General features: G+C 32.0%; 2 protein-coding genes across 4 annotated transcripts in view; both read left to right on the top strand.

Moving 5' to 3' along the window:
• Positions 1–207: 207 nt before the first annotated feature.
• LOC111985157 (vicianin hydrolase) lies at positions 208–9,189 on the top strand. Of its 2 annotated transcripts, XM_065768289.1 has the most exons (15): positions 208–323; positions 461–530; positions 3,768–3,826; positions 3,944–4,019; positions 4,499–4,576; positions 5,296–5,383; positions 5,478–5,730; positions 5,898–6,013; positions 6,952–7,166; positions 7,274–7,305; positions 7,932–8,034; positions 8,140–8,248; positions 8,406–8,542; positions 8,648–8,756; positions 8,914–9,189. In XM_065768289.1, exons 1-15 carry the CDS (start codon positions 258–260, stop codon positions 9,080–9,082), a joined length of 1,680 nt encoding a protein of 559 aa, XP_065624361.1. In that variant the 5' UTR covers positions 208–257; the 3' UTR covers positions 9,083–9,189. The 2 variants fall into 2 exon arrangements, with proteins under 2 accessions (XP_065624361.1, XP_065624362.1); XM_065768290.1 differs by lacking the exons at positions 8,406–8,542; positions 8,648–8,756 and having other exon boundaries at positions 243–323.
• Positions 9,190–15,814: 6,625 nt separating this feature from the next.
• Positions 15,815–20,258, top strand: part of LOC111985158 (clustered mitochondria protein) — a gene marked incomplete in the record, with an annotated part of 14,347 nt that continues 9,903 nt past the window's right edge. Inside the window, 10 exon segments of one of the 2 annotated variants that reach the window (XM_065768288.1) lie at positions 15,815–16,074; positions 17,123–17,184; positions 17,418–17,607; positions 17,690–17,830; positions 17,928–18,084; positions 18,196–18,389; positions 18,494–18,595; positions 18,975–19,110; positions 19,251–19,379; positions 19,820–20,213. In XM_065768288.1, the coding sequence (XP_065624360.1) occupies positions 15,849–16,074; positions 17,123–17,184; positions 17,418–17,607; positions 17,690–17,830; positions 17,928–18,084; positions 18,196–18,389; positions 18,494–18,595; positions 18,975–19,110; positions 19,251–19,379; positions 19,820–20,213 (1,731 nt within the window). 2 annotated transcript variants of the gene reach the window in all.

The following is a 20,258-nucleotide window of genomic DNA, read 5'->3' as shown; positions in this document are numbered from 1 at the left end:
AATATCATTTTATCATTTACCATTAGCAAGTTTTCACCTCAATGGTTATTAAAATTTTTATAACTCTAAAGTTATATTGACTTGAAGGAGTTTACTTTTTCCTCCTATAATTCTATATAATAGGGAGTTTGGAAGTAGCATTGGGCAGCACACTTATAGCCATGGCACTCCAAGTCCAAGGTCCTTTCCTCTTCTTTCTCCTAGCCTTAGCCTGTTTGTCTGCTTGCACCGAATGTGCAAAACTGAGTCATTATTCAATGCCATTCAACCGGAGCAGTTTTCCTTCTGATTTTATATTTGGAGCTGGTTCAGCGGCTTACCAGGTATATACACACATATATATGAAATGGAATTAGACTATTTCATGCTTTAAATTAGCTATCATGCATTTTTATCCAGCCAAGATTAACCACAAAATATACATAATTTAACATTTCTTTCTTTTTGTTCTCATGGCTAGTCTGAAGGAGCAGCACATACTGATGGAAGAGGCCCTAGTACATGGGACATTTTCACCAAGAAACATCCAGGTCTCTCTCTCTCTCTCTATTTCTCGATCTCTGGGGTTTTAAACTTTAACAGAATAACAGCTTCGTAATATTTTCTTCTGTGTCATTGAATTCTAATGCAACTCATCATCACTTGTTATTGTAGGTGCAAATATCAACTTGATCTTGATTTTTTTGTCCTTCAATTTTTGCTTACATTATTTTTATTTTCTTGTAAAAGTACTCAATAATCCCAAAAACCTTCTGAACTCCTATGGGAGAGAGAGAGAGAGACAAGTATTCCATTAAACTTATAGATAACCATTCTAAGAGCTCATGGCACCAGAAACTCATATTTTATATCTAAAATAATTTTTATTTATGTAGTGTCTGTTTGAGAATAGTTTATTTAGTTAAAACTAAATTTTTTTTGCTAAAAGTACCGTCAATAAAGATAAAAGTTAGCTGAATAGTATAGTAAGATCCATGAATAGTACCAAGAAGTGTAATGAAATCAATGAATAATAGCAAAAATAAGTTAAAATTATAAATAAACTGAAATTTTCAATTTGTGTCAAACAAACATGTAATCTATATATAAGAAATCTATAAGATATTTCATGCTTTCATAAATAAATAAATAAATATTTTACTTATATTTATTTATGAAAGCATGAAATTTCTTATGAAAATTATTTCATGGGAGCCAAGTTTCTAACTCAAATTTGTAGTTTCTGTCGGCAGAGAAAATTGAATATATGTGCTGCTAGGTTTATTTCACGGTTAAAGTTTTCAACCGAAAATAATGGCACCTATATGATTGAAAAGTAGTACATCCAAAGAGTCTGACCACAAGGTACAACTTGAATAGCCAATAAAACTGGCTCCTTCAGTACGTAATGTGACCAGTGATAACCGCATTCTTTTTCTTTTTTTTAAGACATCTTAAGAAATGATTGTCCTTGTATAATTTGGCATTGATTATAAAAGAAATTTTTATTATTATTTAATTTATTTTTATCATTATTTATAAATTTTATTATATTTTTTAGTATTATTTATAAGTCTCAATGTACAATTTTAACTAATTTTTAACTTTATCTACAATTATTTTAATAATATATTTTTAATTTTAACTAAATAAACTATTCTCAAATTTATACTAATAAGCTAAATAAGCTTTTTTTTTGGCTAAAGAAGAAATCGCTGCATAATAGAATAGTACAATTAATGATAACGTGTATTATGATAGAAGCATACGTGTAAGACTAATTTTTTTAATAAAAGTACGTCTGAAATATTGTGTGATTAATAATACAAAATAATGGTTGTACTTGTATCCATGTGGCCGGCTTGATGCAGCTGTCTAGCGTGAAAGTTGAAATTGAGAACTTTTATATATTTAAATATAATTTTAAAAAAATTATATTTTATTTATATTTTATTATTTTATTTTAGATTCAAAATGATTACTGTGGGGCCAAATAATCTGGCGGCCCAGCACATTACGTTCCTGGGCCAAAGGCCCGAGCCGAGGAGACAATCCAAATCCAGGGATGACCTCATCATCGGACGTCCGAGGGTTTAAAGGATAGGCTCAAACTAAACTGTCACCTCAGCATTAAATACACCTGACAATCATCCTGACCGCTTAATAAGGAAGGGACCTCCACCAGTATCACCTTGGAGGCCGTGACTCCCAAGAGACTGGGAAGGCGGCTGATGGGACAAGCACCTAAGCAAAGGCCTAATCGCTCAACAAATGTAGGGCTAGGATCAATTGTAAGGGGGATATATGATGTAAAGGAATCCCTCCTAAAAGGGGGGGGGGGGATCTGGAGGGGAAAAAAGAAAAACAACAGGAAAGAAGAAGAGAGGAGGAATGAGAGAGAAAAGGGGTAAGAGCCTCCTCGGCCCATGGCCGAGGAGCCTATCCCAGATGTAATTTGCTCTAAATCCTTTTTTCTTTAAATAAAAGAGGCCGGAGTCCACGCCACTCGAGCGCCGGCGGGTGCCTAGACCTTCAACCCACTCTCTATAAATTCATTGCGGGGTCCATTGGGCTTGGGCAGCCAAAAACCCAGTCCCCACAATTACTAATTAATATGAACTATGAAGAAATTTTTTTTTAAGGAGTCTATTAACATAAAAAATTTGACAAAATTTTTCATATTTGTTGATGTGACAGTTTGATAATAGTAAGTAAAAAAGTAATGTTAGTAGTATACCTAGATGAGAACTAGTAAAAGTTTGTCAATTCAACTATCGTGAAAAATGTTGTAAATTTTTTTTATTTATTACTCTCTTTTTTTAAGTGCTACATTTACAATATTTTCACAACAAATCATATGTGTTAAGTTGCTACTTGTTCTAATTTGAAACCACTAGTGAAATTAGTTTTTTGCTATCAATAACAGCTTGTAACAACCTGCTATTTAGGATTTGTTGTAAAAGTGTTGTAAAAAATGTTGTGAATATAACATTTTTTTTTCATTTGATAAAAAAAATTATTTTATTTATTGGTTAATATTTGAGTTTAATTAAATTAAAATTTGGGACATTTTTTCTACTTAAGACCTTATACGACCGCCTCAATTGCTTGTATAGTAGTGTGCGCTACCTCCAATTACAAAATCCCAAGGACTAAAAATTTTGTCTCACGTAACAGAAAATAAACTCAAGCTCGAAATATACGGAAAACTAAATTTACTCCAAAAGCTAATTAGCATTTTAGTCAAATAAAACTAAATATTTAGTGCTATTTTATATGAAAAGAAAAAAAAATTTTCATACTAGCAAATAATAATAGGTATCAGACTAGGCACTAGCATTGTAACATTCTGTTAAAAAATTTCTTCTATTAGTTTATTCAATCAATCCGTCTCTCTCTCCTACTCTGATACCATGTTAAACTACCGATTGTCCCATATCGCCTAGGAGCGAGTTCAAAATCGGGTATAAAGCCTTCATACACCTTACAAGAGTTATCGGCTTTTGTAAGGAGTAAGTTGTGTGATATTATGCCTTTGTCTCTATTCCCTGTGTGTGTGTTGTTCTGTTTACATTGCTTCTCAAAAAAAAAAAAAAAAAATCCCTCTCTCTCTCTCAAATTTTTTATAAAAAAGTCATTTAGGATGAAAATTTAAAATTTTTAAATGTATATATAAAAATGAAGAGTGTAAAATGTATTTGAAAAATAAGTATCAAATTCTATTTAAAAATTTGGTCCCCTGATTTCTCTTTGTTTTAAACATTGTGAAACTTGCATGAACATCACAGAAAAAATTGCGGATGGTAGCAATGGAGATGTGGCTGATGACTTTTATCATCGTTATAAGGTAAAGTCTAGCTAGCAGATGATTTACAGAATGGTCAAGATTTCTTTGTAAGTCTATCTAAAAAAAAATTGTAGGACTATTTTTTTTTTTTTTTTTAATAATGAAGAAATGTTTCAGGAGGACATAAAGCTGATGAAAAAAATTGGATTGGACTCTTTCAGATTCTCTATCTCATGGTCAAGAATATTGCCTAGTAAGATCACCCAACTTGAATCCATCTTCACCATTTGTACATAGTAATTAAGCATATAAGGGGCGTTTGGTGATAGTAATTAAGTATATAAGGGGCGTTTGATCCGCTGTGTGTTTAATATAATGCACGTTACGATGATGTGATATTAAAATTTTTAATTTATTTTATTTTTTTTTAATATTATTATAATTTGGAATTACAAAAAGTAACAACGAATTTCAATAATATTTTTGAATTTATTAAAAAAAAATTATGTATATACAACTTGTTGAGATGATAAATTATGATTAGTGCAACATAATTTCTATGCAATCTTATCACTGACATTATTTTTATTATACATTAATTACAACATACTATCTTGTAAAAACAATGATGAAATTATTATTATTATTTTTTAGTCTTTAGACTTATTGTAAGAATTCATGTAAGCTTTTATTGGATTCCATGATGTTGAACATATTCAATTTTATTTACAGAGGGCAAATTAAGCGGGGGAGTGAATGCAATGGGAGTCAAATTCTACAACAACCTCATCAATGAGCTCCTGTACAATGGTGAAGTTCTATTTTACTTTTATTTTCAGTTATAATTTTTGCAATGCTAACTGTATGTATGAACTCATATGGACGAACCATTAGTATGGTGATAATTAGCTGCACAATAATTAAGGTAATCAAATCCCTTTCCTTTCAGAAAATTAACAGAATATTTGTTCACATTAAGTTATCACGTGATTAGGAACTTTAATGGTTTGAAAACATAAAAATTGAAGAGTCCTAATTCAGTAAGGATGGAGTGTAAAACTCACGTTTTACACTATTCAATACGAGATTGTCATATTAATTTTTTACTTAAAACTTAATTGTTCTTACCACACATAATAACATCTCAATAAACTCACAATTAATTTGGATTTTCAAATGGTTATTAGAACTGATTGAGTGTGGTTGTGCTCATTCTTTAATACGTAATATAATGATGTGGTATGTTAGAATTGGAGAGGCAAAACTTGAGTTTTACACCATTTTGAAATGTTCACCATTTTCAAATGAAAATTGCTAAAGATGTTACTAATTTTTCTTCAAAACCCTTAACGACTAATGTAAATGTAATTGGTGTCACACGAATAATATAATAAATAATTTACTTTTTTTAAAAACAAGTTGACATGTTAATTTGCAAGATCTATGTATTATAAAATTTGTAATACTTGTAACATTACTATGTTCACATATATCATTTTCTTTAATTTTAAATTTCACATTGTGGACAGGTATCAAGCCCTTTGTGACTTTGTTCCATTATGATCCTCCCCAAGCTCTAGAAGATGAGTATGGTGGACTTTTAAGTCCTAAGATAGTGTAAGTTTAAGCAATTCAACCAAATATATACCCTCCAAATGCTTAGAAGGTTGTGCAATATTAGTAACAATTAACTATCCGTTTTTATGAATAGGAATGATTATCGAGATTATGTGGATTTTTGCTTCAAAACATTTGGGGATCGAGTTAAACACTGGGTCACATTGAACGAACCAAATAATTTAGGAGTCAATGGGTACACCTCTGGTTCTTTTGCACCAGGACGATGTTCTAGCTATCTTGGAAATTGCACTGCTGGTAACTCTGCCACTGAATCCTACATTGTTGCCCATCACCTTATTCTTGCTCATGGAGCCGCTGTGAAATTGTACAAGGACAAATACCAGGTTTGTATAATTAAAAAAGAGAAGGAAAAGAAATGATTATATTAATATTTAAATTTGAAGAAAACAAATTAAGATTATAATTGTTCCACTATTAATGTTTTAATGCTAATTTAACCAATTGAATCTGTGATGTTGGAGAAATTTTGATTGACTTAATATATGTGCAGCCTTACCAAAAGGGGATAATTGGGATTACAATAGTGAGTCATTGGTTCATGCCAAAATACAATACTTCTTCCTGTAGCAAGGCTGCCTCTAGAGCTCTTGATTTCACATTTGGTTGGTGAGTATTACTGATATAGATTTTTTTTTTTTTTTTTTTATACAAGATAAAAATTATACTCTAGTATAATCTAAATGTGTATATGTGTGAAGTTTCCTCTTGGAGACTTGAACCCCAGCTATTGCCCCCCACACCCCACAAACACTTATACTGATATAGATTTTTAATCCTTCTCTCCCCCTTCCTTTTTCTTTTTCGATATTTATGGTATATTGTATTTCTAGAGCTAGCTCTAGAGGTGTGCCTGGATTGATCATGAGTTGGATGGGGGGTTTTAGGTATTATTCAATAAAACTAATTTTCTCAAATTAAGAAATTTTCAATCTGGCCAACCTATGGTAACTCTAAAAGCCAACAGGATTAGGTTGAATATTTGTTGGGCTAAAATCATTTTGTTAGACCTAACAAAAATAATGGATTTTCTTTCAACTATTTAAGCTTATTATCAATTAAATAATTACAATTCATACAATTGGGCATTATATTCCAACTTCATTGAAACCATATAAATCTTAAAATACTAAAATAAATCAACCTAACAAATTTAAACTAAATCTCAAAAAATATATCTATATACATATATATTTTTTCAAATTATCAATGGCGTGAGTTGGGTTAGGTTACTTAAATTAAAATTTTGCTAACTCAAACATAACCGAACATGAGTTTCAAAAAATTTAACACCTAACACAACCTAATCCATCAATTCACAAAAACCAACACAAGATACTAGGTTGAGTCAGATTTGTTGAGTTGGTGGATTAAATGCACACCAAGTTACATTTGATTTGTTAATCTTGATTCTATCTTCTGTGTACATATTTCAATTTCCAATAACTTTCTTAAAGGCCTGTAATTGTAGTTTTTAGTTTTATACATAAACTTTCATTAATTATATTCATACAAATGCTTAACAATGTCATCCACAATCTGTACAGGTTTGCCCATCCAATCACATATGGTGACTATCCCCAGAGCATGAAATCTTTGGTGGGTAATCGACTACCAAAATTTACTGAAGCTGAATCCAAATTGCTTAAAGGGTCCCTCGATTTTCTTGGTCTGAATTACTACACAACAAATTATGCGGAAAGTGCTGCATCCAACAGTGTTAACATTAGTTATGTTACAGATAGATGCCTCACTCTCACGAGTATGCTTCAAATCATAGCCCTTTTAAAATTAAAAAAAAAAAAAAAATTCTTTTCCATTCAATGATTTTGTCCTCTATTAGCTTAATACATTTACCTTGATCCACAGCTGTTAAAAATGGGACTCCTATTGGTACACCGGTGCATTCTCTCTCTCTCTCTCTCTCTCTCTCTCTCCCCGCATTTATATTGTGAAAATTAAAAAAATGGTAAATTGCAAATTATACTTTTAAAGTTTGAAAGTGTTTAGATTTTACACTCTTAAGTTACAGAATTTGGAATTTACTCCTTCAAGTTTGTCGGTGTTTGGATTTTACAATATGCTTTTTCAGAATTTAGATTTTACCCCTTAAAGTTTGGGAGTGTTTGGATTTTACACTCGCAAGTTTTGAAAGTTTAGGGTGTAAAATCTTAACACCAAAAAACTTTAGGGGTGTAATATACAAACACCTCTAAAATTTAGGGGGTAAAATCCAATTTTTGAAACATTAGAATGTAAAATCCAAACATCTCCAAATTTCAAGGGGTAAAATCCAACTTCTTAAATTTCAAGGTGTAACATCCAAACACCCCCAAATTTTTGGGGTGTAAGTTGTAATTTACTAAAAAAATAAAAACTTTTGTTCCATTAGGAGTGTCACACTTAATAATTTATACTCTACCAATTGTAGTATGACATGCATCTATTTATTTTTCTTTTATAATTTGATGTTCCATGTTCCATTTTTCCCATTTACCTAATGGATATGGTGCGAATTGTTTTGTAGACTGCTTTGGATTGGCTTTACGTCTATCCTAAAGGAATTCGAGAGCTTGTGCTATACATAAAGAAAAATTACAACAATCCAATGATATACATAACAGAGAATGGTATACTTTTTTTTCCCCCTCTCTTGTTATTACTATTTTTAATAATTTTTTTGTAGTGTCTAAACTTGTACTGCTTGTGTAATTTGTTGTACTCTTCTTTTGTAGGCGTTGCTGATGAAAATAATAGCTCTTTGCCGATTAAAGATGTCCTCAAAGATAGTTTAAGGATAAGATACCATTATGCACATTTATCATATCTTTCAAAGGCTATCAAGTGAGTGTTGATGAACATAAAATCATGCCAATTTTTTTTCCAAAAAAATAAAAAGGAAAAAGGGGACATTAATTTCAAACTAAAATTAAAGAATACATAAAAACAATTTATTTATTATTATAAAAAAGGATATTAATGGTGAAATTTTGACATGCAGGGAGGGTGTGAATGTGAGAGGATACTATGCTTGGTCGTTTTTGGATTGGCTTTACGTCTATCCTAAAGGAATTCGAGAGCTTGTGCTATACATAAAGAAAAATTACAACAATCCAATGATATACATAACAGAGAATGGTATACTTTTTTTTCCCCCTCTCTTGTTATTACTATTTTTAATAATTTTTTTGTAGTGTCTAAACTTGTACTGCTTGTGTAATTTGTTGTACTCTTCTTTTGTAGGCGTTGCTGATGAAAATAATAGCTCTTTGCCGATTAAAGATGTCCTCAAAGATAGTTTAAGGATAAGATACCATTATGCACATTTATCATATCTTTCAAAGGCTATCAAGTGAGTGTTGATGAACATAAAATCATGCCAATTTTTTTTCCAAAAAAATAAAAAGGAAAAAGGGGACATTAATTTCAAACTAAAATTAAAGAATACATAAAAACAATTTATTTATTATTATAAAAAAGGATATTAATGGTGAAATTTTGACATGCAGGGAGGGTGTGAATGTGAGAGGATACTATGCTTGGTCGTTTTTTGACGACTATGAATGGGATGCTGGTTACTCTGTTCGATTTGGCCTTACTTTTGTGGATTTTAAAAACAACTTGAAAAGACACCTCAAATACTCTGCCTACTGGTTCAAGATGTTCCTCCTAAAATAAGTTGTAACTCTGAGGAATTTAAGCCAATTAGAGAGGAAATAGTCTTCCTCTAACCTAGCTTTATGGTTCATAAGAGATTCTACCTACTATCTAGTCTTGTATGTGTGGTTGTGTATACAAGATTTGTTTATGTACTAATCCTAATTAAAAAATAAATAAAAGACACATCTCACTTGTGTCTCGTTTTTATCATTTGTGTGGCATATGCCACATTTTTTTTTTTGAAAAAAAAAGTATTAACTATGACTAATTATTATAGAGTAATGTTAAAAATACAAATTTTTTTACAAAAAGTTTTTCAAACTGCTGATGTGGTGAGTGATTATTGATAAATGATAAAATGATATTAATAGTGAGTTCAGATAAAAACCAATAAGAAATTGATCACATTAACAGTTTGTAAAATGTTGTAAAATAGTTTTTTTTGTGACCACGTCAAACTCTTCTTCTCAAAAAATATTTTCAGACAAACTCTTACTACTCTCAATTTATTGTTTTGACACCTGAAATATTAGAAATAACAAAATTGACCCCTCTCTCACAATTGTGTAGTTGTAGACTTGTAGTGCATGTAATGTAACTATTTTACTATATATAGAAAGTTCATTTTTTAATGACTTTACTAAAAAAACCTCATTTCAAAATTATATAAAATCATTTATAAAATAAAATAAAATAAAATATTTTTCTTGAATGGAATTTTAAGAAAGCACTAAACAATATATATTTTTTAATTGGAAGGATGGTGGCCACGGTGGTTCTTGGCTGTAGGAATGTTGGATAGAGAAAATAAAAAGATATGGGGAGACAGTAGAAGGAAAAAGAAAAAATGTAATTTTTTTTGTTAAAAAATTAAAAAAATTCCATTATAATAAAAAAATATTAATTTTAAAATAATTTATTTTATTTTATTTAAGTCTATAAAAATATATATTTTTTATTATAATAAAGTGATCATGTGTAATGCAAGTAATCAGTACTCCCATAACTTACAACTGATGGAAGTTAGATTGAATGGTCAACTTTATTATTTAAGATATCTTAGGGGTTAGTAGCACTAAACTAATAATACAAGTAGTCTGTTCAGCTAATTCTTGTTAGGGTACTTTTTTTTTACACACATAATTTTATTTGAGTACCATCTATTTATTTTTCAAAATACACATCATATTCTATTTAAAGACCAAGAATACTTATGCTTGGTAATATTTAAAAAAACTCATGATTCAAATCCATAACAGAACAATTTTATCAATGGAATTCAAATCCATAATCAAAGCCCATGATTTAAACCCATGTTAATTTATTTATCCAAAAGCTCAATCCTCGATCATTGGCAATATTTGAAGCCCAATTTTTCATTGGCAACATCAAAGCCCAATTCTCTTTGGCAATATCAAAAGCCCAGTTCCCGCTGGCAATATCAAAAGCCCAATCTTCATTGGCACTATTTTATCAAAAAACCCGAGATTATTAACCGATGGCACAGAGAAAAGTATCATGGCATAATTATTGCTTAAGTATTACTATGGCAAAAAACCATGGCAATTGTTTTATAAAAGCTCATAGGGAGTTACCTTGAAGAATATGTTCTCACATTATAACCCATGAAACACATGGTCATCACTTGCATCACAACATCCATAAAATATATCTTCGACGCTCATGGAAAATACTCGATCCCACAAGCTTATCATTTAAATTATGATTCGATTATTAGAAACCATGAACATTATTTGTAACACGGAATTCATCAAAGTGAATATTATTTACAAAAGTATTTTGAAACTTGCCCTATTGTTTCAAACATTATAAATAATTGCCCAAGGACCCATTGCAAGTATTTATGAAGAACCCAAAAATATTTACTAATAAAAGTTCATGAGGAATGAAAACCCATGGCAAGCATATACACACAACCTAGCCCAAGGGAACCAGCCCATGTGAGCAAGCCCAAGCAAAAAACACCAGCAAGAGGCAAAGGAATTGAGAGTGGACAAACAGCCCTTGTTCATCCCTAACCAAAAAAGAGCAACTAGGGACTCATAAAAGGGAACCAAGCCTTTAAGAATGGACTAAGGGCTGTCCCATCAATTTTCTGTCACCCCCTGCCTGACGTGAACAGTGCCCAAAGGCTGCCATATCAGCTGAAGTCTAAAGGATGATGGGACTCCATCATCTTCCTCAAGACTACACCTCCAATAGAAGGGGGGCTGAAACTAAAATATCCAAATTTCAACAAATTGTTGCTATAAATGTTAAAAACGTTCAAGATGTGATTTATGTGCCAAGCCCATGAATCCTAAAAGGGGAAAAATTAGGAACATGTGGTTTGGAGGGCATAAAGGGATCTCCAACGAAACCCTCTGAAGTGGGCTTAAAGTTTGACACCTGGCTTGGGGTGTTGAATCCTACTTCCTAGGGTCCAAATCTCAGTTGCAGCGCTAGGATTCTTCCTTAATACTTGCCTTAATCCCATTGGCTGAACACAATCTCAGCAATCTTAGTATTTAATGCAAAATTACTCCAAATATTACCCATGTGGACATTGCCCAAAGAAGCAAAACAACCCCAAAAGCAAATCTCTCATTTTTAGGCCAAATCCAGGTTATTAACTCAGCTGTCTGGCTTCCCTGAATCAAAGCTATGTTTTTTGGATTCTTGTTGATTAATGCTTCTCTAAAAAACTTCATTATAAAAGGATAAGCATCTCAGCTCACAAACCAGCAACTACTCCCTCTGAAACCTTTGGTCTATTTGCCATTTTGCTAGCAGTTTAGCTCTCTTGAAGCTTACTACTCATCCCTTTCAACCCACGTTCATCTAACCTCATACATCATTTTCCTCTCCCTTACACTACCACAACTCATAAATGTCTTCTAGTGAGTCACACACAGACCATTACTCATAAAAGACTTCAGTTTAACATCTCTCCCATTCCACTCACTCAAAAGACAGGCCTCATTCCGCTCGTCCATGCCTTATAAACACACACTCACCAAAATTTTAGCTAAATATTTGCTGCACTGAGCTGGGGATCTTCCTCTCGCTTCACACCATGCCAATTAATCCTCCTTTTCTTTTTCCTATGGAACCTTTGATGTTTACTTTTTATTTTACAATAGAAGAATATGATGTATTCGTAACGATCGAACTCTTCCCTCACATTAATCTAATAATAGCTAAAAGCACAATAAATTCCTCTTGAATGAGACACATAAGGACCTAAAATTTGCTTAAATTTATCTAATTGTTGATTGCTGGACAGTATAATTTTACCCCTGTTGTTGGACAGTTTATCTCTTTGGACTTCAGTGAAACATTACCCTTACTGCTGGAGAATTTATTTCCTTTGCACTATCAGAACAGGACCACTAATGTACTAACTAAGTATTGTAAAGTATTTTTTTTATTAGGCTTTTGTTGCTGATTTGTTAAATGCAGCCTTTGTTTCCTTGCTTGGGTAGGCTTGTTATCACACCGATAGCCTTTGGGTGTCATCTCAAGAGCGCATAGTTGAGTTTCGATTTGGTTTCCCAACATCTTATTCAGAGGCATCAATTTCCCCCTCGACAATTCTTAAGGAAAAAAAAAACAAATTGGCCTATTAAATTGATCCAAATTAATTTTAGGAGGCCATTTTTGCATTTTTATCATGATGATAGTAGTAGTTAACATAGCACCGCACACTTTTGGTGTGATGGTCACTCCACATGTATAAATGCTTATGGGATGTGGGGGGCAAGGGCGGGGTTCAAGTCTCGAGAAGGGAGTTTTACACACATATATACTTAGATTAGACTAAAGTAGAATTTCTATCTTGTAAAAAAAAAAAAAAAAAAAACTCTTCCTTTAATGAATTATTATTATTATTACAACGATTATTATTTGTCATTGTTATTATTATATCAGAAGCATCTAAAATATTGTATACCAAGCATGACTCATTACCTCTTTCTTCAATTTTTATTTTTTAATAATTCAATAGTTGAGGAAGGGGGATTTGAACCTTAAAGGTTTTCCTTGGAAACTTTGGAAATTGCTAATCATATATATGGTCAAACTTAAGAGAAAATCTAATTATATTTTCAAATTAGATTTCAATTAAGCTGTAATTTAGTGACATGTGTCAATTCAATTTTTTAATTTTGGTGAAAGTATTTACTACTCATTTCAAAAACCGAGAAGTTTGTTAATTTTTCTAGGGAAATGCTAACGGATATCTTTAGGGCAATGGTTAACAATTCATTTAAAAAAAAAATTTATGGAAAAAGAAAAAAAGTAATAAATGTTTCGATAGTTTTTTTTTTTTTTTTTTCATTTTCTATAAAAGTAGTGTCTAACTTTCCTAAAATGGATTGTTAATCATTGCCTTAAGGGTCCTAAAGGCACTCGCTAGTATGACTCATTTTTATATTAAAGATAGCACCACATTTAAGGAGAATGATTATTTTTAAATATAATAATTTTATAGCAATTTCTTAAATTTGGTGTTGATTTTTAGTTATTTACTACTCATTACAATATTCAAGGAGTTTGTTAATTTTATATTTAAAAAAACACCATATTTATTGATATATATTTCTTAAATATTCTTACAAGTTTTTTTAAAAGTTAATAAAATATAAGAATGATCATCAATAAGATTTATTTTTAATATTATATATTTTTAAATGTAGCCATGCATATGCATGAGATTACAAACTAGTTGAGCTAAAGTTCTTGGCTTATTCCTTCAATTTCTATATCAAATATCCTAGTATAGTCTTATATATTAAAGGCAATTTCTACTACATCTATACTTTGTTTTTTATTATTAAACGATTCCTTTACCTTTTGGCTAAAATAAAAGTGTCGAATCTGTAATGTGTTACAAGAAGAGAAATATAATATTATCAAAGTATAATAGTATCAAAGTATTTTGTGCCTTTGAGTGGAGTTTGTTATGTGCTTTTGTGTTAAAACCCTATTTCCTTCTCTTTATATGTGTATGTTTGTTTCTAAAAAAAAAAGGAAAAAGAAAGTATATTGCGGAATATAATTCTTTACCCATTGAATTCAACTACAATGATTTGAATAATAAAATGACATTACGTGTTGCTTGGAGTTAGATGAACTTCATAATGATAAAATCTCACATGAGGACATAATAAATATTTTTTTTGAGAGAAATGAGGACATAATAATTGACTACAATAATAGTCATATTTCTTTTGTACAAAAACTAGAATGTGAGTATTTTAAATAATTGGATATAACTTATGTACAATTCCTTAGGTGCTCTACCTTATATTGGTTACATTGATTAATATAACATAAGCAACATAGATACAATGCAACTATATTGTTTTGCCTTAAATAATTTAAGCCTTTCGTTCCAACTTCCAAGCCCTTGGATTATTTGTGCCCAATAACTAACTCTAAAATTTGAATGTTTGAACTTTGGAAAGAATGGGATCAATGTGAGGGGATATTTTTGTGGTCACTATTGGATAGCTTTGAATGGGGCAATGGTTGCAATGTTTGCTTGAACATAAGACATGTCTTCGGCTCTTTGCTCCATATATGGCATTTTTTGGGTTGTTGCAAGCCCATTCAAAGAAGTGTCTAAAACTCACTCCACTCTTTCGTACAAGCCCACAACCCCCAAAAGACAAACGCTACCTTCTAACATAGGCATGCCCATTTTAGAGGTAGATAGACTACCTGCACCAACTTACAGGTATCAACAACCCTTTCTTTTTTTCTTTTTTTTGATACCAGGGAGTAGTAATTTATTAATTGCAAATCATTCTATTACAAAGGTCAGCAATGGCTCCATCACAAGTGGTTGATTGAATCATACCAACTCATCAATGGTTACCATATAAAGCCATCATTTTAATACCAATATCTATGTGATTAGAGTTGTTGAAAACCAAAAAAGAAGAAGTAGTAATTACTTATCCAAAAACTGAAAAGTAATTAGGGTTGTCAAGCACCCAAAATATATTAATTCAATATATTTTCTAATTTCTTTTCTCAAGTAATTTTTGATGTTTATTTTTACATATATGAATGATAAATCAATGGGGCCTATAATCTAAATGTAGACTTGTGAAATACAAAAAATTACTGATGATACATTCTTAAATAACACTACACCATAAATTCCAAAATTAAGATAAAATTAAAATTTTCATTTTAACTAGATTAAGTGATAGTGTAGTGACAAAATTTTATTTTATTTTATACGTGTGATTTTTTTTTTTTTTTTTTTTTGGGTTTTATTTGCTTTCATTGTAGTTTGAATTTGCATTTCGTGGATTTATGGTAATTGGGTATCTGTTTCTTTGTGGGATAATGGCAATTTTGCTGTAAAGTTTTCATTTTGGGGAGTTTTTGACAATTTTGTTTTGGTGAGTATGTGGGTTACTGGGTTTGCTGTACATTTGTATGAATTGGGGTGTTGGAGGGTTAGTGTGTTTCTGAATAGGGCATCATAAGATTACTCTGAAAGAAATGATGGGATCAATTATTTGATAGCTTGTGTTGCTGTATGTGTATGTGTGTTTGTGTGAGCCGTGATTTAAATGTATAGTTGTTACATTCTTTGCATTGGTGTTCTTGGGCTTTATTGTTTGAGTGAATGAAAATTTTCCACTGATTTAATAAGTGCAGAGAATGTAGGTTTGCGTCTGCTGCTAATCGCTTTGTAATATATTGCAAGAGAGTAATTCTATGTGACCTCTCTACTGATGCAGATTGTCTGAATTAGGGGGCAGAGATGGCGGGGAAATCAAACAAAGGGAAGAACAGGAGAGGAGCACATAATACTACAAATTCTTCTGAATCAGTGGTTTCATCTGATGCTCCTGCAAAAGATAATTTAAGTGCTTCAGAGTCCACTAAAGCTGATGCAAATGGTGTTCCTACTGTGGATGTAACAACTAATGTGGTGCCAGAGGTAAAGGAGTCTGAATCAGAAAATGCAGCTGGCCAACAGAAGCAAGGTGAAGGTAGTTGCATGAGTATAGCAAGTGGCTTAGTATATATTTGTTTGGAATATTGAAATCACCTTAAATGTTGAATTAACTTCAATTTTATCTTTTCAATGCCATAGAAAAATTTAACCACATGAAGGAAATAAAATCCACTTTCAATAGCTTATGACATTAACTCCAATACACACATTGGATAAGATTGTAAAAACTGTAGATGGCAGTTTAATCTAAAGAAGAAGAAAGTTCAACGCTAATTTTTGAGGGTTTCTGCTAGGTGGGAACATTATGCGTTAATACATACCTTATCTATGTATAGGCATGAACACATATCTTATACATGCTGAAAATATTATATATATATATGTATATGTATATGTATATGTATATGTATATGTATATGTATATGTATATGTATGTATGTATATATGTATGTATATGTGCATAAAAACAAGTTGGATAACATTACAAAAACTGTAGATGGAATTTTAACCTAAAGAAGAAGAAAGTTAAATGTTAATTTTGAGGTTTTTGGCAAGGTGGAAACAGAATGTGGCGTTACATGTCTTAGCATGAACATGTACTTCTATACGTTCTGACCATTACACATACCCACATGTACATGTATACGCAATCATATATTGACAGAGACACAAATATTTGTCTGCTTAGCTTTTGTGTTTTTTTTTTAGTAAGTTTTTTTGGTTACTTAAATTATTGAAGTGGGAAGAAAACCTTTTTAACTGATTGATTTATTACATCTGATTTCTTTTAAGTTTAAAAGGAGATAGGTTTTGTATTATATGTACAGATGGTGACTTTTTGGTCAATTTAGTGGGTGATGACATATTACTCATAATAATTTGTGTTCAAACTTAATCCTTTGATTGCCAGCTCTTATCTTTCATTTATAATGATATATTTGGGTGCAAAATATCGACCAACTCAAAAAGCCTCATTCGAATATATTTTAGTTTTTGGCTGTTGCAATGGATTATGATACTTGATCTTCAGCTCTCTGTCATTTATCTCATTCAGTTTCTTCTCCTTGGCATAGCAGGTGACATTCATCTTTACCCTGTCTCTGTCAAGACGCAAAGTGGCGAGAAACTTGAGCTACAAGTGAGTAAACTTTACTTTTGGCTTTACTCCACTTTTAATTGATTTAAAATGCAGAACAATGCGTGCATTCAGTAGTTTAATTTCTAGGCACTTGGATTATTCTGTTCATAGTTGCAAGTGGAAGGCAGTTAGTCCTTCATTCTGGCATTTGATTTATTTATCCTTGGCATCGTATTTACCTTATCCATTATAAGATCTGGACTGCTGAGTTGAATTTCTTAATCTACTTGCAGCTGAATCCAGGAGATTCTGTCATGGACATAAGACAATTTCTTCTTGATGCTCCAGAGACATGCTATTTCACATGCTATGACTTATTGCTGCACACGAAGGATGGTTCCACTCACCATCTAGAAGATTTTAATGAAATTTCAGAGGTAGCTGACATTACTACCGGTGGTTGCTCGTTGGAGATGGTTCCCGGTATATTGACAGTTTGACACAGCTATGTTATTTTGACATTATGATCTATTTGTGGGCTCTAACATAGAAAGTATTTTGGCAGCATTGTATGATGATAGATCTATAAGGGCTCATGTTCACCGTACTAGAGAATTGCTTTCACTTTCCACACTTCATGCCTCTCTATCAACATCCCTTGCATTGCAGTATGAGACAACACAAAACAAAGCTTCTAGTCCAGGAGGTTTGAGATATTGAACATGCAATCAGTTTCCATCATTCATTTTCCACATTATTAATTCTTTAAGACACTTAAGCTTCCATGTTTTACTTTGACCTAGATACGGCAAAAACTGAGGTCCCAGAGCTTGATGGTCTGGGTTTTATGGAGGACGTTGCTGGATCACTGAATAATTTGCTATCATCATCTTCAACAGAGATCAAATGTGTGGAGAGCATTGTGTTTTCCTCCTTTAATCCTCCTCCAAGCTACAGAAGGTGGATTTTAGAATTTCCTCTGCACCATTACCTTATTGCCTAAAATCATTAAGACTGATTTCTGTGGGAACCAAATTGATAACATACCGATGGTGCTTTTGTTGATGTCAGGCTTGTTGGTGATTTGATTTATTTGGATGTAGTAACATTGGAGGGTAATAAATTCTGTATAACTGGAACTACAAAAATGTTTTATGTCAACTCAAGCCCTGGGAATACACTTGACCCAAGGCCGAGTAAGACCTCCTCTGAAGCAACCACCCTTGTTGGGCTCTTGCAAAAAATAAGCTCCAAGTTCAAGAAAGGTAACTGGTCATGGTTTAGATGTATAATTCTGTTAAAGTTTGAAGTGGTCTAATCTTACAACTGACATTGAATAAATTTGTTTTTCTGTGTTCTTATTTTGAAGCATTTCGTGAAATTTTGGAGAGAAGAGCCTCTGCACATCCTTTTGAAAATGTTCAATCTTTGTTGCCACCAAACTCCTGGCTGGGATCATATCCAGTTCCTGGTGAGTTCAACATCAAAGAGTTGTAACGAGCCTGCTGTTTTCCTTTGAAGTTGATACTTAACAACCTCTTTTCTACTATAATATCAAAGAGTATTGCAATTAGTTTCAGCATGCTGGGTAACCTCTTTTTGATGGTGCATTAAATTGACCCCTACTAAAATGCCTCAACTGGAAATACGTCTTTGCTATAATACTAAAAGTATGGTTAGTTGCTTTTATTATTGTAAATAGAAAATAAAACAACACATTTTGTGAGGTTTTTAGCATATATATCTGCATGACTTACAAATGAGTTTATTTTGTGAACTTTGAGGTTGCTTGATGCCATTGTTTGTTTTCTTCACTTCTAAATTAATTTTGGTTGTGTTCCACCTGCCAGAACATAAACGTGATGCAGCCAGAGCAGAGGACGCATTGACTCTTTCATACGGCAGTGAGCTGATTGGCATGCAAAGAGATTGGAATGAGGAGTTGCAATCTTGTCGAGAATTTCCCCATACAACTCCTCAGGAAAGGTATTTGATCTTTGGTGGACTTGTTACAGTGATTCTCATTCCCTTAGCTTTTTCTGTACTTTGATAACTAATGCTAAATTATAGTTTCTTCTATATGGTTTTCACCATCTCTACAACTAAAGAAGGTAATTTTGTTGCAGGATTTTGCGGGATAGGGCCCTCTACAAAGTAACATCAGATTTTGTTGATGCAGCGATTAGCGGTGCTATTGGAGTGATCAGCAGATGTATACCCCCAATAAACCCAACAGATCCAGAGTGCTTTCATATGTTAGTGGGACCTTCAATAATAATCTATTTTTTAAATTATTTTTTCGTTACTTTTTTTCAGATTTTAAGGCATTAATTTGATATTATTTGTAACTTATAAAAGTAATATGTTTTGTCCACATGCTGTTGTTTAACACATATTAGTCCCTCAATGTTGAGAACTTGTCTTTCAGCACAGTAAGCTAATCAATATTAACTGTACTCTAGTGCAGGCTATAAGCTATCTTGAATTAGATGAACTGTTTCATGTTAAATTTGTGACATTGCTTTGCTTTGCCTTTTAGTATAGATGCTTATTGCCTGTGAGAATTATTTACATTCTGTAATGCGCTATTATGCAGTCTTATTATTGAGATAAAAAAAAAGCCTTATTATTAAGTGACAGATGCATTAATTTGTCAGATTAACATTAGGTTGTATCTTTTTATTTTTGGATATAGGTATGTTCACAACAATATATTCTTTAGTTTTGCTGTGGATGCGGACCTTGAGCAGTTGTCCAAGAAGCGTTCATTAAATGCTAATTCAAACATTGAGAATTCAAGCTTGTCAAACAGTTCATCTGATAAGGCTTCCAGTTTGTTGCACGGAGACAGTGGTATTCCCAATGGGGAAAAATGTGAACCAAAAATTACAGGGGAAGGTGATAATGTAGTGGAAGTTCCTTCCAATGTGTCTGCTGAAACACAATTGACAGAGAGTGAGCAAGCTACATATGCTTCTGCAAATAATGATTTGAAAGGCACCAAGGCATACCAGGAAGCTGATGTCTCTGGACTTTATAATCTTGCTATGGCCATAATTGATTACAGAGGTCATAGAGTTGTAGCTCAGGTGTGTATTAAAGATATATATATATATATATTTTTTTTTTTTAAA

Source organism: Quercus suber, unplaced genomic scaffold (genome assembly GCF_002906115.3).
Source record: "Quercus suber isolate HL8 unplaced genomic scaffold, Cork oak 2.0 scaffold_919, whole genome shotgun sequence".
Lineage (NCBI taxonomy): Eukaryota > Viridiplantae > Streptophyta > Magnoliopsida > Fagales > Fagaceae > Quercus > Quercus suber.
Note: the sequence above shows the minus strand (reverse complement) of the source record. Positions and strands in the feature narration are given on the sequence as shown.

Coding starts and splice junctions, on each gene's coding strand:
- LOC111985157 (XM_065768289.1), top strand. CDS start 258: ATGCCATTCAACCGGAGCAGTTTTCCTTCTGATTTTATATTTGGAGCT. Junction 324..460: donor CTGGTTCAGCGGCTTACCAG/GTATATACACAC, acceptor TCTCATGGCTAG/TCTGAAGGAGCAGCACATAC. Junction 8,543..8,647: donor GATATACATAACAGAGAATG/GTATACTTTTTT, acceptor CTTCTTTTGTAG/GCGTTGCTGATGAAAATAAT.